This window comes from Carcharhinus amblyrhynchos, chromosome 3 (assembly GCF_965287045.1).
Source record: "Carcharhinus amblyrhynchos chromosome 3, sCarAmb.v2.hapA, whole genome shotgun sequence".
NCBI lineage: Eukaryota > Metazoa > Chordata > Chondrichthyes > Carcharhiniformes > Carcharhinidae > Carcharhinus > Carcharhinus amblyrhynchos.
The window spans coordinates 75,811,793-75,835,338 of NC_137326.1; the positions used below are offsets into that span (position 1 = coordinate 75,811,793).

The 23,546-nt window shown below is 41.0% G+C and overlaps 1 protein-coding gene across 5 annotated transcripts in view; it reads left to right on the plus strand.

The window, feature by feature from the left end:
• The window catches only part of pigx (phosphatidylinositol glycan anchor biosynthesis, class X), a 53,054-nt gene that overhangs the window by 16,377 nt on the left and 13,131 nt on the right, over positions 1 to 23,546 (plus strand). For 3 of the 5 annotated variants that reach the window (XR_013886316.1, XR_013886314.1, XR_013886315.1), the window contains exons 4-7: positions 316 to 529; positions 4,753 to 4,853; positions 9,918 to 10,089; positions 16,814 to 17,020. Coding sequence is in view for 2 of the 5 variants with exons in the window: in XM_080185337.1 (XP_080041463.1) it covers positions 316 to 529; positions 4,753 to 4,853; positions 9,918 to 10,061 (459 nt within the window). In the remaining 3 variants the exon portion in view is untranslated. Of the gene's footprint in view, positions 1 to 315; positions 530 to 4,752; positions 4,854 to 9,917; positions 10,090 to 16,813; positions 17,231 to 23,546 lie in introns of those variants that run through there. The other 2 variants (XM_080185337.1, XM_080185338.1) reach the window with 2 other exon arrangements.

Genomic DNA, 23,546 nt, shown 5'->3' on the forward strand with positions numbered 1-23,546 from the left:
CTCATCCCAGTGGGGTGATTCCCCACTCTGGATCCTGATTGGTCATCCAGGGCAGGAGATCCCTACGCTGTGGTGCTGCCCTTAAAGGGCAATCACCACACGTGTAAAAATGGCTGTACATTCTATTCTACACTATTACAATCACTGGGTACATAACAATGCAATTTATTTCAACAGCAACAATAGTACTATCGTCTGGCAAACTGATTGTAGTAATTATTGAGAATTATTCACTTGGGTGTGTGTAGCGACAGTGCTTATTGTTTGTTCCTTGCTATTGATGCTGGCTTGTTAACAGTTGTAACTGCGGTGCAGATATTCATTCAGAATGAGATCGACATCGAAGCTCCAGAATATTTGTCAACAGCGCACACGATTATCATCTACTTAAAGCCTGGCCCCAAACATAATGGATATTTTACTGGCACTGTCCCTGTGCATGTACGATATCACCGGCCATCAGACACCGAGGAAGCTACTGCTTTGGTGACCCTTGCTGATCCACAGTTGATGATTCGCTGCCAGGAAAGTATGTAACAAATTAGAATGGGTGGTTTCCATTTTGTATTTTTGATTTCCAATTTTCTGTCCTCTCTCCTGACTCCTGCTACCATTTGGTTATGGTTCTATAAAGTCCAGCTATTGTTTTGTTTCTCATCTGCTGAGCCTACATTCTTTATTTACTGTGGATCTGCTCCATAGTTAATCAACTTGCCAATCCCATCCACAGACAATTCCTACACCTATGTTTACCAGCAAGAAGTCATTGGATTGCAACCTTGAATGGAAACTCTGGCCATTTTTCCCCTCCATATTTTAGGGGTGCAGTACCCTGAGTTGCTGTTGCTGTTCTAGTCCAGGTCAGCCAACAAAGTACGAACAGCAGGTGAAACCTGTCATCTGTCTAGCTTGTACCCACACAAGGCTGGCTTTTGTGCTGTAGATTGCAGCACATTTGCTTTTCTAATGAAAACTTTTTTTGTGAAGACAAACTCATAAGTAGAACTGCCAACTCTGGTTGCTGACACCTCCAGAGGTTTGACCACATGTCTTCTGCAAGTGTTTATTGTATTTACTCTAGAAAGATTGGGTTTCATGCCTCTGAATATCTTTGTTTGTGATTTTTGTGCAGCAGCTGTTGTGCAAGGAGTACAGAGAACCAGACATCCACCTGTAAGCAATGTAATGGTGGTGGGAGAGGGGTAACCAAGTGTGAGATGGGAGGGTGGCAGACAAGAGAGTGGAGATCAGATTTGGAGGGAAGGGGAGATAAATGATGGAAAGGGGGAGAGAGGAAATCAAGGGGTGGGGAGAGGGATACCCAAGGGTGGAAAAAGGATTTGTGAACAACCAGAGATGAGAGGAATTTTAGTTCCATCAATAACTCACTGAAAGAACACATAACTAGCAATGATTCTAGTTATAACTAAAATAATTTAATTTATTAAAAGACATAGGCAATGGGTAGTAGGCTTAACACAAGTATCTTACCTGTTACTAATTGTAATCCATTACCTGCTGATAATCACGGTCACCTTGAAACAACAACCAGAATCATCCTACACTGTCATTGCTCTCAGATTTCTCAGTCAGCACAGCCAGCAGCTCTTTAGTGCAATCTGCTGAAATGTCAGCCTGCTAACCTTCGAACCTGTCCACTTAAATAAAAGGTTCATCATCTTTGAACAAACTTTGCTCCTGAGTTGTGAGTGACAGTGGTCAGGATATTGCGACTGGAAGCTGAAGGGCTGGGAACCCAACTTAGAATCATAGAATTTCCACAGTGTGGAAGGAGGCCATTTAGCCCACCGAGTCTGCACTGACTCTCCGAGTCCTCTTACCTAGTGTCGTTGTTGTCGCCACCACCACCACCATTTCCTCTCTCTCTCTCTCTCTCTCTCTCTTTCCTCCTCTTCCCCCCCACCCCCCACATAGCCCTGAGGAGGTCCAGATTAAATGATCATAAATACATAACTTTACTCCTTTACTCTGCATTGTGAGGCTTTTCAAATTCACTCACAGTATTAATGGTAGAGGCAGAAATAATTTTAACTTCCTTTAATAGGTTAATGAGGAACCCTGTGCAAATTTCACACAATCACCCAAGGCTGGAATTGAACCTGGTACTGTAAGGCAGCAGTGCTAACCATTGTGCCACTATGCCACCTAAATCTCCTAATGTGGTATCATATTTTGTTTCATAAAGTCCCATGGGATGTTTTAATATGTTAAAGGTGCTATATAAAATGTCATAGGTGGACTTAATTACCTACATGTTTTAAATTGGGAGTTAGTAATGGACTAAGTCCTCTGGTTCCATTGTGATTTATGAACAGGAATTGTGATCATTTGGTTTAGGAGGGTTAAGACCAGGTTCAGTAATAATTCTTTCTTCTGTGATTGATTAAAATCTTCACTTCTGTATCTCTTAGTGAATCAATGTTTGCAGATGTGCATTTTCCAAGTGACTAAGCATAAGTGTAGCTTTTTTGGAAAATACACTGCTGAAGAAAGTTGAGGAAGAAATGTAGAATTTTGTATGTTTGGATTTTTCTTGGCTAGGGATTAACCCTATTAACTTTCACTTCACATATCTAAATAAATGATCAGACAATGAAAGATCTTAAATTGTGGTCTTGCCAAACAGCTTCACAAGTTTTGCTGACACTTCCCTCCTGAGATGGTTATTTTGCATTTTCTCAATGCCTTCTACCGAAACACACAGAACAAGTAGACAAAATAGCCCCATCTCCACCTTAAATTGATGCAGGAATTATAAAAACATGCATTATGCTGTTTTGAAAACTAATGGAAGGTTTTGGCCTTGGGCAGATAAACAAGGTGAGACTGATTCTACAGGTCAGGAAGGTGGACAGTGCAGCTGGTATCTATCCATCCACTAAAATAGGCAATCATAGGCTCTGGTCTTGCGTGCCCCTCTCAACTGTGGTTCCCAATTGTAGCGTCACCCTTGTGCAGAAATTAGTACTTGGAATTTCTGTTAGCTACCAGTAAAATATTTATAGGATCAAGTCTGTCTGTAGTTGACCAGGTCTCCTCTTCATGCGATTAGTTACATCGTAACGTATATAAAGTTACCACACAAAAAAGACAGCAATTTGACCCAATCATCCATATTGGTGTTGACTCTCCTGTGTTTGGAAATTCACATTTACCTGCTGTCTCTATATCTCTTTTTCTGCCATTTCCTCACTAACCTATTAAAGTTGAAATTATTTCTGCCTCTACTATTAATACTGTGAGTGAATTTGAAAAGCCTCATAATTTAGAGCAAAGTTATTTTTTGCTGTCAGTTCTAAATCTCAGGCATTTAATCACATATTTATGACCATTTGATCTAGACCTCCTCAACTACTGATGATGGTCTGTTTCTAACTAGCTTGTCCAATTTTTTTCATAATTTTAAACACTTCAGTTGGATCCCCTCATAATCTGCACTGGTCTAACAAAAAACTTTCAATTTTTCATGTGTATCTTTGCATTTGTATTTGCTCGTACCAGACAACATCCAAGTAGATCCATGAGTTATCTGCTTAAAGCCTCAATATCTTCCTACAATGTAGAAAGAAAGACTTGCATTTAATTTGCATCTTTGAGGTGATGATTTAATGTCCTGTGAACATGTACCCTTCAAATCTCTGCTCGCCCATTCTGAGCCTGTTTCCAATCATAGTACAATTATTGCTTTTAATTGTTTTAACCAACATGTATCTGCTCTCACTTGCTGACAGTTGATCCTGTCTTCTAGCCAAGCTGCAACACATCTTATCATTGTGCGCTTGGTTCAAGATCTTGCTATGCATCCTACTTTGATATCGTCTGCAACTTTCAACGCCTTTCCCTCTAGACCTACTTTTGAATTATTGATACAGTGAACTGGAATGATCCCTGAAGTGAACCCTGTAAAATTGCCATTAACTCTTTCTCACTTGTTTCTCTCTTCTATTTTTTAATCCAGTTAGCTGTCAACCAACCCTTTCCCTGTTCATTTCATGACACTTTGTTTTTTAAAATATTATTAGATAAAATTAAGGGTCGCTCATTTAAGACAGAATGAGGAGAAATTAGAGGGGCTTAAGTCTCTGGAACTCTCTTCCTCAAAAGGCAATGGAAGCAGAGTTTTTGAACATTAGGTCTGAGCTAAGTAGATTCTTGATTAACAAGGGGGTGAAGGGTTATCAGGAATGTTGGGTTGAGGTTCCAGTCTGATCAACCATGATCTTATTGAATAGTGGAGCAGGCTCGAAGGGTTGAGTGGCGTACTCCTCCTAATTACTATGTTCACATGCATGTTGGTTTGCTTATTAAAGCCTTCCTTAAAGTTCATGTACGCTATGCATTTCATTTCCCTTATCTAAAATGTCTCAAACTATTTGGTGTTTGTCATGCATAATTGTCACCTTTTGACATCCATGCTTACATTCAACACCTCAAAATGCAAACAGAAAATGTTGGAAAGTCTCAGCAGGTCTGACAATATCTGTGGAGAGAGAACAGAGCCAATGTTTCATCACCACAGGTGATGTCAGACCTGCTGAGATTTTCCAGAATTTTCTGTTTTTGTTACAGCTTCTAGCATCTGCAGTATTTTATCTTTACCTGAAAACTCACCTCCTCTCCTGTCTCATTACTAAAAGCCTATGCAAATTATTACTTTGTTAAATAACTTCTGTTTTTTTAATCCTAATTTAGGAAGAGAATCTGCTCCTCTTATTCTTTTGTCTCTTTTAGATAATTCATTAGTGGAAAGTTGGAAACTTGGTGTGACTGAGGCTCCCTGCTCAGCAAGTAGCCCCAATATCTGTAGCTGGCTGAATATTAACTATCGGAATGTAAGTTGGTAACTTATTTAAGAAACACTACATTCTCTGTGGGTGAAACTGTGCTTTCTTTGTATTTTCTATGCACCTTTTGTAAAAATGAGCAAAATTATTCCCATTTGTTCCATTGGACCTCTGGTAAAAACAGTAATAGAGCGCATTAGTTGATATATATATATTGTTGTAATGCTCCTATTAATGGTTTCAGGCTAGAGAAAAACTTTCATCTGTCTAGCTGATCAATCTATTCTTTTTTGAGAACCTGCCCAATTTCTTCTTGAAACCAATTGGAGTTTCCTGAAATCACCTTTGTTGGTAAACTGTTCACATACTTACCACTCTTTTTTTCAGTTTGTAAACAAACCATCCTTCTGCATTTCCTTCTTTATTTAATACAGTTGTAAAAATGTTTGCTGGTAAACTGAGATGGGGTTCCAAAATGATATCTAGGCATGTATACACATGTCTGGCACACCTCGCATCAGATACCAGGTGAAGGGTTTGACATGCCCACATCTAACATCCACCAGATGTATGCAGAGCAGGCAGATCATAGCATCAGTAGCTGATTTGATGCTATCGCTGCTGCACTCTCCTCTACAATCTCTCTTGATCTTGCATAGCTGGATCACACCCTCTCCTGCTCAGCGTTGTGTAAAGGCATCATCAAATACTTGGATATTTCTTCTGGCTGTTGCTGTAATTCCATTGGTGCTGAGGTCCTTTTCTGGTGACTGAAAGTTTTGTGCACAAACCAGTTCCTTCCTGACATGGATGGCTGCTTCTTAGCACTTCTCCCTGGCATTGAGCATGATTGGGATAATGAGCAGAAGCCTTAGAGCAGGACAAGCTGCTAGCAGAGGAGAGCAGGTGCCTCAACAGGAAGCTTTATCATTAATGTTCTTTGGGGAGTAGGTTTGTTGGAGAACAGATTGCAGTAGTGTTATGTCACTTTTGCATTGTGGCAAAAGTCTGAACTTCCATGGTACAGGCTGAGATTGCATGACAGCCTTCTGAGCTTTGGTTACAGCACATAGATGGACGATGGTTTATTTGTTGATTCATAGGATGTGGGCATCGCTAGTTGGACCAGCATTTATTGCCCATCCCTGATTGCCCTTGAACTGAGTGGCTTGCTCAGCCATTTTAAAGGACATTTAAAAGTCAACCATATTGTGGAGGGGGCTGACATCGATCATCTGCTTGGCATTTTTGGCTGAAGATCGTTGTGAATGCTTCAGCCACATCTTTTGCACTGATGTGCTTATCATTAAAGGTTCTCAATTATTGATGGTGGGGATATTTGTGGCATCTCCTTCTCCAGTGAGTTCATTAATTGTCCACCAACATACATAGCAGGATGTAGCAGGACTACAGAGCATACTGCTGATCCATTGGTTATGGAATTGCTTAGCTCCTGTCTATTACTTGCCATTTATGCTATTTGGCACACAAGTAGTCCTTTGTTGTATCTTCACCGGGTCAACACCTCATTTTTAGGTATGCCTAGCATTGCTCCTGGCATGTCCTCCTGCACTGTTTATTGGCTTGATGATAAATGAAGAGTGGGGGGGGGGGGGGGTATGTTGGGCCATGAGGTAACAAACTATAGTTGAGTATAATTCTGCTGCTGCTAATGGCCTACTGTGCCTCGTGGATGCCCAGCCTTGAGTTGCTAAATCTCTTCAAAGTCTATCCCATTTAGTGTGGTGGTGGTGGTACAACACAACATGATGGAGGGTGGTCATCACTGTTGCCAATTCTGTCATGGACAGTTGCATCTGCAGCAGGCAGGCTAGTGAGGATGATGTCAAGTATTTTCATCTTGTTGGTTCCCTCACCATTTGCTAAAGTCTCAGTCTAGCAGCTCTGTCCTTTAGGACCTGGCCAACTTGGTCTGTGGTGGCGATGGATGTTGAGGTCCCTCAGTGTGCATTCTGTACCCTTGCTACCCTCTATCTTTCTCCAAATGGTGGTCAACAAAGCTGATTCCTTGGCTGAGAAGGGATGAGGCGTGTTAATCAACAGGAGGTTTCCTTGCCCATATTTGACCTGTTGGGTTGCAGGTAATGTCTTGAGATGGATAGAAAGCTGGTTAGCAGATAGGAAGCAAAGAGTTGGAATAAATGGGTCTTTTATCTGATTGGCAGTCAGTAACTAGTGAGGTTCCACAGGGATCTGTGCTAGGACCTCAACTGTTCACATTGTATATTAATGATGTGGAAGCAGGAACTGACTCTATTATCTTCAAATTTGCAGGTGATACAAAGTTGGGTGGGAAGCTGAGCTAGGAGGATGATGCAGAGATGCATGATTTGGACAAGCTGAATGTGTGTGCATATGCATAGCAAATGCAGTATAATGTGGATAAATGTGAGGTTATCCACTTTGGTAGCAATAAAAGGAAGACAGATTATTACTTGAATGGTTGTAAGTTGAGAGGGGTGCATACTCAGCAAGACCTTGATGTCTGTGTGCATCAGTCACTGAAAGTAAGCGCGCAGGTACAACAGGCAGTAAAGAAGGGAAATGGTATGTTGGCCTTCATAGCAAGATTTGAATAAAGAGGTAGGGTTGTTTTACTGCAATTGTATCAGGCGTTGGTGAGGTCACACTTGAAGTATTGTGTGCAGTTTAGTGTCCTTAGCTGAAGAAGGATGCTGTTACTATAGAGGGAGTGCAGCAAAGGTTTACCAGGCTGATTCCTGGGATGGCATATAAAGAGAGACTAAGTTGGTTAGGATTATATTCATTGGAGTTTAGAATAGTGAAAGGGGATCTTATAGAGACTTATAAAATTCTAACAGCGTTAGACAGGGTACGTTCAGAAAGAAGATGATGGAGGACTCCAGAACTTGGGTCATAGTTTGAAGATAAGGGGTAAACCTTATAGGACTAACGTGAGGAGAAATTCTTCACCCAGTGAATGGTGAACATGTGGAATGCACTACCACAGAATGTAATTGAGGCCAAAATGTTGTGTAATTTCAAGAAGAAAGTAGATATGGCTCTTGGGGCTAAAGCGATCAAAGAACATGGGGGGTGGAAAGGGGGGATCAGGATATTGAATTCGATGATCAGCCATGATCAAAATGAATAGTAAAGCAGGCTAGAAGGGCCTTATGGCCTACTCCTGCTTCTAATTTCTATGTTCCTTGTGATTTGATGAAAGCCATTTCAGTACTTCAAAGAGGGCAAAAACCTGAGTGTGTTCTTCAGCAAATTCGCTTCACTCCACGTGATATCAAGAAATAGTGGAAGACACTAAATATTGCAAAGACTGAGCCCTGACAATATTCCAAATATGAAGATTTGTACTCCACAATTTGCTGTGCCCCTAGCCAAGCTGCTCCAGTACAACTACAACACTGGCGTTTATCTAGCAATATGGAAAAATTGCTCCAGTATGTCCCGTATACAAGAAGCAGGACAAGTCCAGCCTGGCTAATTACTGCCTCATCAGTTTATTCTCGATCATCAGGAAAGTGATGGAAGGATTCTCCAGCAGCGTTATCAAGCATTGCTGAGGACTTGCTCAGTAATTAACCTGCTCACAGCGCTCAGTTTGGGTCCCGTCAGAGTCACTCAGTTCCTGATCTCATTACAGCTTTGGTTCAATAGTGGACAAAAGAGCTGAACCCCTGAGGTGAGGCCCTAGACATCAAGGCAACATTTGATGGAGTATGGCAATGGAAAGCAAGGGGAAAACCCTCGCAGTTAGAATATTAACTGGCACAAGGAAATTGGTTGTGGTGGCGGAGGTCAATCATCTCAGCTCCAGAATATTTCTGCAGGAGTTCCTCAATGTAGTGTCCTTGGCCCAGCTGTATTCAGCTGCTTCATCAATGACCTTCCTTCCATTATCAGATGAGGAATGGGAATGTGCAGTAATTGCTGCACAATGTTCAGCACTATTCATGACTCCTCAGATACCGAAGCAGTCCATGTACAAATACAGCAAGTCCTGAACAATACACAGGCTCGGGCTGACAACTGGGAAGTCCAATAAGAGAATCTAACCATCATCCCTTGACATTCAGTGGTATTACCATCACCAGAATCCTCCATTATTAACATCCTGGGGGAGTCACCATTGACAGACACTGAACTGGACTAGACGTTTAAATACGATACTACCAGCGTAGGTCAAAGGCAAGGAATCCTATGCCACACCTCATGACCCCCCTGACGCACCTCCCTCCCAATTAGGATGGGAACTAAATGCTGGCCTAGCTAGCTAGGCCCATACCCGATTAAGTGCTTTTTTTTTAGTTCAATTTTAAAATTTACCTTTTTCAAATACCTGCAGGACCTCACTTCTCCCTGCCTCTGTAATCCCCTGCAGTCCTCAATCTTCTGGTATATCAGAGGTTCATTTCATTCTGATCTCTTGAGCATTCTTTTTTTTAATCATCTCACCACTGATGGCTGTGCCTTTGATGCCTAAAGCTCGATTTTCTGCATGAATCTCTCCAATGCTCTATTTCACTTTGTTTCAGATGCTACTTTAAAACCCACCACTTTAACCATCTGCCCTATTTTTGCCTTCTGTGGCTGTGAATTTATAATGCTCCTGTAAAGCACCTTGGGGTGTTTTATTATGCTAAAGGTTCTATATGTTCATAATTGAATTGGATAAAGGGCGTTATGTAGGTCAGGGAAGTAGAGGGTAATTTGGAAGTACATTGGAACACTTTTACCATGCTTTGTGATGCTAATGTAACATGCCTTTGGATATATTTCTGTTATCCCAGAGTTGAAAAGTTCAACTTCCACAAAAACAGAAGCTCACCATTCTCAACTTGCTGAGTTCTCTCTCTGATTAGGCATTCTCTGTTCTTATCAAGCAGCACTGTCTAATCTGGGGATTTATATTTGCACAGTTAACAGCTTTTCATATAATTTGCAGTTGAACTAGAAGTAAATGTTGCATTATTCTTAAAACCACTCCCACAATAGTGAATTTCAGTATGGATGTACAGTGTAATGTGACTGCTTTCTATTTGCAAGTTACGAAGCCACAGAATCTTTTCCTGTTTCAGTTGCTGTAACTCATGATTTTCCTCCTCTTTGCAGGTTGTAGAAACCCTAACACTACAGATTCCTGTCGGCCAGAAGAAGGATGCAGTGCTTGTGATCACGACAACTTTACTCACCACCGTTTTGTGCTGCAGCCTGCTTCTTAGAACTGTGTGGATACATGGCGAGTTTGAACACTAACTTAAGGGTGATGGAAGGCTGTCAAAAGGTGCAGTTTTCAGTCTTAGCTATTCCTGGAATAGTTTGGAATAGCACACTGATGTGGAATCCTCTTCATTTATTCAACAACTGCCAATTAATGTATACACTGATAGTCCAAGCAAGTGTGTGGCCAGTGATGTTAGTATCAACTTGGTGTTTTCTGGTCCCTTGAGTGTTTGCAGATAATGCGATGTTTATATGCATTCTCCAATGCTCAGAATTTATGGCGGGGACAGGGAGATTGTAGAACTGATTCGTTTGCTAAGAGTAGATGCATCAAAAAATAGAAGCCATTCAACCCTGTATCAGAGCTTTGATAGAGCTGTCCAGTTAATCCCATTCTGCTGCTCTTTCCTCACATGCATGTAATTTTGTTCCCTTTAAGTATTTATAGGGAAGGAATAAACCAGTTCTGCCATTTTATTGAGATCTTAGCTGATCTGCACCCTAATGCCACATATTCACCTTGGCCTGAAATCCCTAACTATCTTTGATCTACAAAAATCTATTAATCTCAGTTTTAAAATTAACAATTAATCTAGCATCAATTCCTTTTAAAGAGAGCTGTAAGTTTGTGAATGAACACACAAATTAGGAGTAGGAGTGGGCCACTTGGCCCCACAAACCTGCTCCATCTTTCAATAAGATCATTTCAACTCCATATTTTTCACCAACCCTTCCCCCTCCCCATATAACCATTTACTCCTTTTGGTTATCAAGAATCTATCTAGCTTTGCCTTAAAATATTCCTGCTGCTGCCTTTTGAGGAAGACAGTTCCAAAGACTCATGACCGTCCTGGAGAAAGCATTCTCCATATCTCTGCCTTAAATGGGTGACCCCTCATTTCTAAACAGTGGTCCCTAGTCCTAGATTCTCCCACCAGAGGAAATTGGGTTTAAAACATCCATTCTGTCAAGACTCCTCGATCTTTTACGTTTTGATCAAGTCACCTCTTATTCTAGTAAATTCCAGAGGACAGAAACCTACCCTGTCCAACCTTTCCTCATAAGACAACGTGCCCATTCTAGGTATTAGCGTAGGAAACCTTTTCTGGACCACTTCTGGATGATGGATCTGACAGTATGGTTGAAGAGGGCATAAAGAGGCAACAAAGGTATATAGATAGGCTGAATGAGCAACGATTTAGCAAATTGAGCATTGTGTGAAAATGCAGGAAGAAAAAAAGCGTGTTTCCTAAACGGGGAGAGATTGCAGAGCTCAGAAGGAACTCGGCCCTATTGCATGAATCACAAAAGGTTACCAATACTGTACACACTACTCCAGATATGCTCTCACCAATGCCCTGTATAACTGAAGCATAACCTCTACCATTGTATTCAATTCCTCTCAAAATGATAACATTCTATTAGCTTTTCTAATTACTTGCTGTACCTGCAGAGTAACCTTTTGTGATTCATGCAATAGGACACCCAGCTCCCTCTGAGCTCTACAATCTCTTCCCATTTAGGAAACATGCTTTTTTTCCTTCCTGCATTTTCACACATAATGCTCAATTTGTCAGATCGTTGCTCATTCAGCCTATCTATATATCTTTGTCGCCTCTTTGTGCCCTCTTCACATCTTCTTTTCTACCCATCTTTGTGTCATAGCAAATTTAACAACCATACTTTCAGATCCATCATCCAAATCATTTATATAAGTTGTAAAAAGCTGAGGCCACATCATTGATCTATCTGGCACACCCTTGTTACATCTTGCCAACTAATAAATTACCCACGTATGCCCCCCTTCCTGCTAACCAGCCAATCCTCTCTCCATGCCAATATGTCACCCCATAACATAAGCTTCTATTTTCTCGATAATCTTTGAGACACTTATTAAATGCCTATCTAAATCTAAATACAGTACATCATAGGTTCCTCTTTATCTACAGCACACTGTTTTTCAAATTCTGTCCCTATCTCTTTGAATAAAGCAGCTATGTTCACAATTTTCCAATCTAATAGAGTCTTCCCTCATTCTAAGGATCTTTGGAAAATTAAAATCAATGCATCGACTATCTCACTAGCCACTTTTAAGACTCCTAGGGTAACATCCATCAGGACCTAGAGACTTATCAGCTCATAACTTCAACAATTTGCTCAGTACCATTTCCTGATTGTAATTTTCTTGAATTCCTCCCACCCTTGTATTCCTGATTTGCAGCTATTTCTGGGGTGTTACTTATATCCTCTATTATGAAGACTAATGCAAAATACCCATTCAATTAATCTGCCATTTACCTTTAATATTAATTCCTCAGATCACTTTATATAGGATCAATGCTCAGTTTGTCAGCTCTTTTTCAAATATCTATTGAAAATCTTACTATCTATCTATATTTCTAGGTACCTTACTCTTATCATTATTGTGACCTGTTACCTGTCTTTGCCCAATTTTTTTCTTGAAGTTTGATACTTTCTTCTTAGTAAACCACAAATTTTTCCCTTTGAATTTTTATTATTTCTCATTGGAATGTGTATCCTGAAATATCCCTTTTAAATGTCTACCACTGCAATTCTATTGACCTATCATAGATGGCTGGATTGGCAGGCAGGGAGGAGCAGTGTCTGGCAGTACAACGGGATATAGATAGGCTGGTATATTGGGCAGATACATGGCAAATGGAGTTTAACCCTGATAAATGTGAGGTGATGCATTTTGGCCAAAATAATGTAGGGGGGAGTTATATGATAAAGGGTAGACCTATAGAGAGTATAGAAATGCAGTGGGACCTGGGGGTGCAAGTGCACAAGTCTTTGAAGGTGGCAGTACAAGTGGAGAAGGTTGTGAAGAAAGCTTATGGTATGTTAGCCTTTTATAGGAAGGGGTATAGAGTACAATAGCTGGAGTCTAATGTTGCAGTTGGTTAGGCCGCATTTTGAGTACTGCGTCCAGTTCTGGTCACCTTAGTACCGGAAAGACGTGGAGACCTTGGAGAGAGTACAGAGGAGGTTTACCAGGATGTTGCCTTGTATGGAAGGACTGGGTTATGATAAAAGATTGAGAAAATTAGGGCTGTTTTCCATTGAAAGAAGGCAATTGAGGGGATATCGAATAGAGGTGTATAAGATTATGAGGGGTATAGATAGAGTAAACAGTGGTAAGCTTTTTCCTATGTTAGAAACGCACATTATGAGGGGCCACGGGCTTGGGGTGAGGGGAGCGAGGTATAACACATGTTAGAGGGAGGTTTTTCACACAGAGGGTAGTGGGGGTATGGAATGCTTTGCCAAGCAAGGTGGTGGAGGCAGGCATGCTGCAGTTGTTCAAGAGTTACTTAGACAGGCACATGAGTGGGTTGGAGATTGTTTTAAATAAGGTTCAGTAGCCTTGGGACATCCCTGGTAATGTATAAGGATGTGGAATGATACTAATGCTTTTCTCTTTTAATTCACAGGTGCTTCGGTCCGCCTTGTTGTCCAACAAGGGGCATACACGTGATGGGTTGTACGAGGGCTGCTCTTGGTTGTTTCGAGAATAGCCTAGTACTTGTTAGTGTACGCTTAAACTGGACCAGATGCTGGGCAACACGACAGCTCAGTGACTATCACTGTTTGCTGTGCAGACACATGGATTTGGGCCAGTGTCTGTGGGAGTTTGCGCATTCTCCCCGTGCTTGTGTGGGTTTTCTCCGGGTGCTCTGGTTTCCTCCCACGCCCCAAAGGTGTGCTATTAGGCTGATTGGTGTAATAAATTGTCCCTAAATCAGTTTTCCCTCAACGTGGAATGCCATAAGCATAGATAAGGGTCATGGGCGGAGGGGGGACTCATAATGTTAAAATGGCGGCGCGGGCTCGTTGGGCCAAAGGGCCTGTTTCCTGGGCTGTTTTGTTCTTTGTTTTTAAACCTTACAGGGCAGAAACTGACTATTGGGCCCATTTGACTCTTTGACAGAGCATCCCATCCAGATCCAATTCCCTACATATTTACCCTGCTAATCCCCTCTTAACTTACACATCTTCGGGCACTAAGATGCAATTTTAGCATGGCCAATCAACCTAACCTGCACGTCTTTGGATTGTGGAAGGAAACCCGAGCACCCAGAGGAAACCCCTGCAGGCATGGGGAGAATTCCACACTGTCACCCAACGCTGGAATTGAACCTGTGTCCCTGGCACTAAGGCAGCAGTACTATCCACTGTGCTGCACCCAAACACTTAACCTAATTTTCCAGATCACTTTTGCTAGCTCTGCTTTTGTGCCCTCAAAATTGCTCTTATTTAAGCTCACAGTACTAATCTTAGACTTTCCCTCAAACTGAATGTAAAATTCAATCATATTATGATCAGTGCTACCTGGAAGTTCCTTGAGTGTGGTCTTTAATCCTATCACATTGTACAGTATCAAGTACAGTATAGCCTACTGTCTGGTTGGCTCCAAAACATACTGTTTTAAGAAATTAACCTTAAAATATTCTATGAACTCCTCATCTAGACTACCTTTGCCTATCTGATTTTTCTAATCTATGTAGGTTGTAATTCCCCATGATTATTATCGTTTTTGTGACATAGTCCTATTATTTCGTCCTTTATACTCTGTCCTACCATGTTGATACGGTTAGGCGTCTCTCAAGTAAATCCTTGCCTTTATTGTTTCTCATACCTATCCAATCCACTTCTGCATCCTGATTCTCTGAACTTGGTTTATCCCTCTTTACTGTGCTAATATTAACATTAATTAACAGAGCCATCCCTACATCTTTTCCTAACTTCCTCCTTCCTAAATCTCATGCTTCTCAATATTCAGCTCCAATTTATGTCACCTGCACCCATATTCAGTAATGGCTATCAGATCATATTCATTTCGTTGCACTAGCAGTTTATCTGTTTTTGTTTAGAATACTACGTGCATTTTTGTAACCTCTAGCCATATACACTGATTTACTCTTAGATTTGTACTTTTTAACTTCTTCTTGTCATGGTCTGTTTATCATTTCCCATATTGGTATCTTTCTTACCTTGTCTCTACTCTTTAATTTTCCACGTCTTCCCAGATTTGATCCCTTACCCCCTCTATTTAGTTTAAAACCGTCTCTACTTCCCTAGTTTTGTAACTTGCTAGAACACTGGTCCCAACGCAATTCAAGTGTAGACCATCCCAATAGTACAGCCTCCACTTTCCTCAGTAGTGGTGCCAGCTCTGCATGAACCGGAAGCCAAACCCTGGCACCAGGAGGCAAGACAGCCTTCTAGACTCTAGTTCTTTACTACAAAGACCACTGTCAATCCTCTTCACTAGACTATCTCCTACTCCCACTATATTCCTTTTTGGTTCACCGCATATGAATGGCTTCCTATAGCATTGTGCCATGGTCAGTCACCTAATCTGCACTGCAGCTCCCACTCATCCAAACAAGATGAAAAGGCCTCAAATCTGTTGGACAGTTACAAAGTATGAGGCTCCTACTCTCCCGCCCTCTGGGTCCCCTTGCCTGTCTCGCACTCAATCACACCCTCCTGTCTCGCACTCAATCACACCCTACTGTCTCTGATCACTGACTAAATCAGAAGACCCTGTTCTGGAAGGTGTGACTGTTACCTGGTTCAAACTGTCCAGGTAACTTTTCCTCTTCCTGATATATTGCAGTGTTTGTAGCTTGGTCCCTAGCTCACTAGTTCTGAGCCGAAATTCCTTGAGCCATGAACACTTACTGCAGACATATTTGCCCAGGATCACACTGCCATCCGGAAGCTCCTGTATGCTACAGCCATGACAAGTCACCTTCCCTGCCATCCTTAATGTGTTTTAATTAACTATTTATTTTATTCAATTAATTATTCTAGCTTGTTAACCTTACAACCAGTTTGTATACCATTTTGAACATCAGGCATAGAATAGACCTTAAACCACTCACCAAATACCCATCAATTAGTTGGCTTCTTCTCCTGTTGTAGAGTAAGAACCAATTCCTAAGGGTGTAAAAGTTAGAAACACCAAAGGAGCACCTCCTCCTCTTTGCCTTACTTCCTCACTCACGCAACTCCCAACACTGTTCAAAATGTTGCCATTCTGCCACATTTACAGTGGAAGATGAAAAGAAGGCTGTAGAAATTCCAAGCTATAGTCTGAAAAAGAATAAATGAGATCACTGCTAAGTTCATAGAAACTTGTCTGCACAACCAGAATTCAGAAAGCAATGTTAGATAATGGACTGTAGTGGAGCCAGATGATATACATCTCCTTTGAACATCCAGGATGTTGCATGGACTCTTCTGTTCCATGTGCTACTCCACATCAATCCTTTGCTTTGTGAAGGTCAGGATGGCATTAAATAGCTATAACCAGTAGCACAGGCATCTGGGCTTTAATGGAGCACAAACTTCAAGGGAGCTACTACTACATTTCTCAAATATTTCTCTCGTAATTGAAAAGGTTTTGTCACATGTAAATCCTTGAAACTTCTGTGGGGCATTTGTTGCCAATCCCTAATTACCCATGAGAAGGTGAGCTGCCTCTTTCAACCACTGCAGTCCATGTGATGTAAGTGCACCCACAGTTCTGTTAGGGAGGGAGTTCCAGGAGTTTTGTTCAGTGTTGGTGAAGGATTGCTGATTATATTTCACAATCAGGCTAATCCTAAATGGGCCTATTCCCTAAGCATTTCCTATTTATCAATAAAGTTGTATTCTGTGAGGAGTTTCTCTATGCTAACCTAATTGACTAATTATATGTTTTGTGAATAAAATTAACTACATAACAGGTTTGATTCTCCTCTCTCCTTCTACAGGGTCTCATGTCCCTTTGATAACTGCACGCAGAATGATATTTGACATGGGACTTGCTGCTGCTCCTCATCCCCTTATTATGCTTGGAGCTGACATAGCAAATCACCTGCCCAAAGACTTGTGGATGGAATGTCTGATCCTTCCCAACACTATCAGCAGCATCATCTGGCATTCTGTGGGCTCTCTTCTCATCTCCAATTTCCTTACTGGTATGGATTGGATAATATGTACTGTATGACTAAAAACTGGAGAATGCATTTGAATAACTTGTACAGTCTGTATTGTTCAACAGCCTTGTTGCTTTTGTCATTCAATATCTGGTAGGGATTGTATCCTGTAACATCTGGGAAAGCTACAAAGTTGGAGTCCACAACATTATTGTTTAGGAAGCTGTCCCAAATACACTCTAGCAGAGATAGCCATGAAAAAGATCTGATTTTTTTTTCCTAATCTGTGAAGGTTAAAGTCACCCATGATTTTAAAGTACTTTTTTATGTTATCTCCTGATTTATTCTCTGTCCAGCAGTATAGCTGCTGTTAGGGGGCCTATAGACCACTCCAATCTGCGTCTTCCTCTTGTTATTTCTTACATCCACCCATATGGATTCTACATTCTCCAATTCCAGGTCATTTCTTGCTCTTGTACATATTCATCTTGTACTAACAAAGCTTTCCTGCCTACCTTTACAAAAAATCACATACCCATGAATATTTAGTTTTAGTTTTTATCTCCTTGTAACCACGTCTCTATAATGACTGCAAGATCATACCTATTAACCTCAATTTGTGCTATTAATTCACTTATTTTGTGCCGAATACTGTGTATTTAAATAAACCACTAATTTTGCCTTTTCACCTTTTTTTTCACTTTTTGACTGTATTTTCTGCTGTTTTTGTTTGTACACCTTGTCTCTTCCTGTCATACTCTGTATATCATTACCTGAATAATTGCCTTGTAATTCTGCCTGATCCTGTTGCTTTGTAAGTCCTCATATTCCCTCTCCAGAACCACCCCTCTAGTTTAAATCCCTCTCTACTTCCCTATTTATGCGCTTTGCAGGAACATTGGTCCCAGCACAGTTCAGGTGTAGGGCATCCCAATGGTACAGCCCCCACTTTCCCCAATACTGATACTAGTGTCCCATGAACCAAAACCCACTTATCCCACACTAGTCTTCGAGCTATGTATTCATCTCTCAACACCTCACCATCCACATCTCAAAAAACCTGTAATATGTAGAGCGAAGATCAAAGGACTGGATTGAGCTTGAATTTGTACTAATGTTTATGATTATCAAGACACTAACAGAATGGACATCATTCAGGAATTTTTGAAATTTACCACTGTGGTTGATGGGGCTGAAAGGCTTGATGCAATGCGAAGATGCATCTGTGTGATTCTTACCAACCATGTTTGGGGATCTTGAAACAATCAAGAAGGGTATTATGATACATAGGGACTTTGCCCATGAGAGGTGACATGAACCTGGACCACTCATGCAGTTGAACATGCAGAAAGTAACCAATCCATGTTCCTCACAGACTTTCGTATATTGAGGGGTATGAGAAAGGCATACTTTTCTTATTTGCTGTTATAGCTGGAGTTCAGGTCACAGATCAGAAATTACATCTTTTTCCCTGAGTGTCTGATCATTGCTTCAGAGTGAACAGATATAGGGTTTTGTCATTATTGTTTAGGGAACCAGTATTCCTTTAGTCTCCTGGTTGAATTAAATACAGAAGGCCCTGGGTGAAAGAAGCCAGTTGTTTTTCTAAGGGGTTAAAGGAAGAAAATTGATGGGAAAGGCTAGGGAAACTGCAAGATTCAGCTTTGTGGGCATTGTCCAGACAACTTGACACACAAACCTTCGATCATGTTTCGACAGGGAGTTGAGTGAATGAGGCCAGTTGTTCTGTAGTTTTGAAAAATAAAACAGTAATTGAATTGGGAGAATTCAGTTTCTGTGGGGTACTTCAAAATCATGGGCACAATTGAACTGGAAAATCGGTCTGAAAGTTTTGTTTCTAATTGGTCCTGCGTGATGTCATTCATCTGTTCACCAGTTATCAGTATGCTATTCATATCCTTGTAAAATAGAACTAGTTAGAGAACTTAATGTCATAACTTTGCCAGTATCATTATTTATTCCATTCAAGTCTGAGCCATTGTAACCGTTCAAGTGAAATAGGTCTCTGTTTTGTTCCACAGATCCTTTTATTTATTGTCCAGATTTTTAAGACATACAGGAAAATGGATAGAATGCAACATCTTAGGTTTTTTCCTACTAGCTTGAGCATTGTTGTTGCTAACACATTCTTCATTTTCACAAAATTACTCTGGCTATCCCTTCCCTTCTAACTTTTATGAATCATGTCTTCTGTCTTCTGTTATCATTGTCTTAAATAGGCAAACTTATCTATTTATCCCAGTGTGATGCCATCCACTTCAATCTTCACTCCACATTTTTCTCATGTATTTCTTTCTCTACCATTGTTTTTGCCGTTTATTCTTGATCCACAATATTTTGGAGGGCCTCTTCTGCATATGTGACTAGCACTGTGCCATCAGTATACCACGAGTTTATGTTCTTGCCTCCAATCTTTACCCCTGGGAGTACATCTAATTCTCTGAATATTTGTCCTGTGTACAGATTGAATAATTTTGGTGACAGTACACAGCCCTGTCGTATCCCACTCTTCACTTGAATCACGTGTGATTGCCCTTGCTCACTAATTCATCCCAATATGTGCTATAGATAAATCTCGCATTATTACGATCAAAATAGATAAGTCAGAAATGGATCCACAAGCCTGCTTGGTTATTCAATTAGTTCATGGCTGAACTTCTACCTGAATGTAATTTGATCAGTGAAAGATTGAAATGAACATGTAATCATGGGTTAGTGCTGCATTTAAGAGACAACAAGGCATAGCCTTGCTGACGTCACTTCCACAATTCAGAACTTACCAAAATGTACTAATTTTAAATATTGGCACTTGGTGAGACCGTGCCCCCAATGAAAATGTCAGGGAGGAGAATCGCTAAGCGGATGGTGGGTGGGCAGTTTTCGTGGTGGGCCGGGCTGGAGGTTTTGAGGGTTGGCATGGAGTAACTGACTGGTGGGAACAGTGGAGGAGAGTTCAAAACGCTAATTTTTAAGCACACAAAAAGAGAATAGGGAACTAACTTTTGTAAGCAGGGTTGATGGCAGTGACTGGGCCTCAAAGTTTGTTTCTTTAGACCACAGAAAAATAATTTGTGCGTAAAATGGCTTTGGAGCCTGTCCATAAAACCTTTTTTGAAAAATGGAGCAGAATTAGGTCATTCGACCCATCATGCCTGCTCCGCCATTCAATCATGGCTGATAGGATTCTCATCCCCATTCTCCTGCCTTCTCCCCAGAACCCTTGATCCCCTTATTGATCAAGAACCTATCCATCTCCGACTTAAAGATAGTCAATGACCTGGCCTCCACGGCCCTCTGTGGCAATGAGTTCCACAGATTTACTCCCTCTGGCTGAAGAAATTCCTCTTCATCTCAGTTTTAAAAGAGTGTCCCTTCACTCTGAGGTTGTGCCCTCATTCTAGTTCCCCCACTAGTGGAAACATCCTCTCCAGGTTCACTCTATCTAGGTCTCTCAGTATTCTGTAAGTTTCAATTCGATCCCCCCCTCATCCAAAGAACAAAGAACAGTACAGCACAGGAAACAGGCCCTTCAGCCCTCCAAGCCTGTACCACTCATTGGTCTGACTAGACCATTCGTTTTGTATCCCTCCATTCCTAGTCTGCTCACGTGACTATCCAGGTAAATCTTAAATAATCCCAGCATGTCCGCCTCCACCACTTGGCAGTGATTTCCAGGCCCCACCATCTGTGTAAAAAGAAAAAGTCCCTCTGATATCTGAGTTAAACCTCGCCTCTTTCCTTGAGCCTGTGCCTCCTCATGATCGTCACCTCTGACCTGGGAAAAAGCTTCCCACTGTTCACCCTATCTATACCCTTCATAATTTTGTATACCTCTATTAGGTCTCCCCTCATTCTCTGTCTTTCCAGGGAGAACAACCTCAGTTTACCCAATCTCTCCTCATAGCTAAGACCCTCCATACCAGGCAACATCCTGGTAAACCTCCTCTGCACTTTCTTCAAAGCCTCCATGTCCTTCTGGCAGTGTAGCGACCAGAACTGGATGCAGTACTCCAAATGTGGCCTAACCAATGTTCTATACAGCTGCAACATCAGACTCCAGTTTTTATACTCTATACCCCAGCCTATAAAGGCAAGCATGCCATATGCCTTCTTCACTACCTTCTCCACCTGTGCTGCCACCTTTGAGGATTTGTGGACTTGCATACCTAGGTCCCTCTGTGTTTCTATACTCTTGATAGCTCTGCCATTTATTGTATAACTCCCCCCTACATTAGTTCTACCAAAATGCATCATTTCGCATTTATCTGGATTAAATTCCATCTGCCATTTCTCCGCCCAATTTTCCAGCCTATCTATATCCTGCTGTATTGTCTGACAATGTTCATCGCTATCAGCAAGTCCAGCTATCTTTTTGTCATCTGCAATCCAGGATTGTCACAACTGAGGCTGTGCTCCACAGACAATATTGATGCTTTGCAGCTTGTGATTCCAATTTCTTGTCCCATGACCCCACTGGAACCCCCTGCTACAAGCAATAAAATCAGAAGTAAAGTATTTGGCAAGCTGGATACCCACAATTTTGTTAGTGAGGAAGGTGTAGACATTCTATTGAGTTCCTGGATGAAATGAACTAGAAAGACAATGGGTCATAATCTGTATAGGGTGGCAATCACAGTCAGATTGCAACTGCTGGCTACTTATCCTGAAATGCAGCTGCATCTTTCTTGACTGACTTTCCAATTCAGGCCTGATGAGAAGGTTGCAATGCCACAGGTTATCAAGTGCAGGGAAGTGGAGATATCCTGATGTGGGACTTCCAGGAGTGGGATCCTCTGAAGCACCATTAGATACATCAAAACTTTGATCAAAGTAGTCAAAAGGGAATTAGATTGATATCTGAAAAGAATATGCGAAGTTATGGTGATAAGGCAGGGGAGTGTGACAAGGTAGAATGATTTTTCAAAGAGTCAGTCCAAGCTTGATAGACTGACTGACTGACCTCCTTCTACATTTACAAGTATTCTGTGAAATTACTCTCATGACGGTGTTTTAATCCTATGATGAATGTATTAGTTATAGACTCATTTAAATATGTAGTACTAAATAGCACTTGTGCTTGCGCTTGTGTGGAATTGATTGTTTAAAATGGTATTGAGGATCCACACAGGATTAATGGATATAAAAGTACCTCCTGCTTTAGGTTTGGCAATGACAATGCTTTGAGGTCAGAAAGGTGTAATTTCATGTAGAATAGCTGGAGTAAAATCATTTTATAACAACTAGTGTAATCACAGTTGGCATACCTGTTGTTGAGAAAAGCTATTAGAAGACTCAAATGAAATTTGACATGGGCATATGATGCAATTATTTTTGGAAAGCCAGTTATGACATGATTGTATCTCTGATCCTAACTGTAACATGTTTAAAAAAAAAACACCTGGTTCACTAATGTCCTTATGAAAGGCAATATGCCAACATTACCCAGTCTGGCCTACATGTGATTCCAGACCCACAGGAATTTGGTTGACTCTCAGTAAGATACTCTGTTTAGGGGCAATTAGGGATAGGCAACAAATGCTGGCTGTGGTAAAAGCAAATAACTGTGGATGCTGGAATCTGAAACAAAAACAGAAAATGCTGGAAAATCTCTGCAGGTCTGACAACATCTGTGGAGAGTAGAGCCAATGTTTTGAGTCTGGATGATCTTTTGTCAAATTATAAAGGTAATCAAATGCATTGTTTAAAAGAAGAACCTTCTTTACATAATGAAATAATAATGTTTAACAATAACAGCAATTCAGCAGAACAGTAACAACAATGAAAACAGGAGCACTCATAAAATAGATCCTTCTTGGAGAACACACTCTTACAGACTGAAACCACCACCCCCTCCTCCCTCCCCCCCCCCCCCCCCGCACCCATACACTCTCTCTGATATTGTTAGTTTGCACTTTCAAGCCATTTGTAATATACCTCATGAATCTGGAAAATTTCACACACAAGTAGTTATTGATATGGGACATTTTAAATTGAAATTATCTGTACTTCATCAAAAAGACAGGTAAAAATGAAATGGGTAATATGTCCAAATACATCAATAAGGAATCAACAAATGGCAGATAAATCAGATGTATTATTTAATAGATATGTAACAAGCTTTGTTAATTTTCTTCTTACCACCATTTTGTTGGAAATATATATTAAGATGTACATTCTTATGTCATGCATTTATCAGCAGTTATAGTTAGCAATATCAGATGAAATCATCCCAATAATTCTTAATGTAATCATTAATTCATTGGGTGGAATTTTTCAAAAAAATGGTAAAGTGAATGCAAACCAGACCTGTTTCTCCCCAGAGAAACAGGCAGGTTGTCTCTCCCAATCTTCTGAGACTTTGTCAAAGAAAAACCAGAAGTGGGATGGGGCCCACTTTTTGTGCCATCATTCTATCATGCCTGACAGCCAGGGTGAAAAGGACACCCTTGGGTGGTGCAGTGGTTAGCAGTGCTGCCTCACAGTGCCAGAGACCTGGCTTCGATTCCCGGCTTGGGTCGCTGTATGTGCAAACACCACACATTCTCCC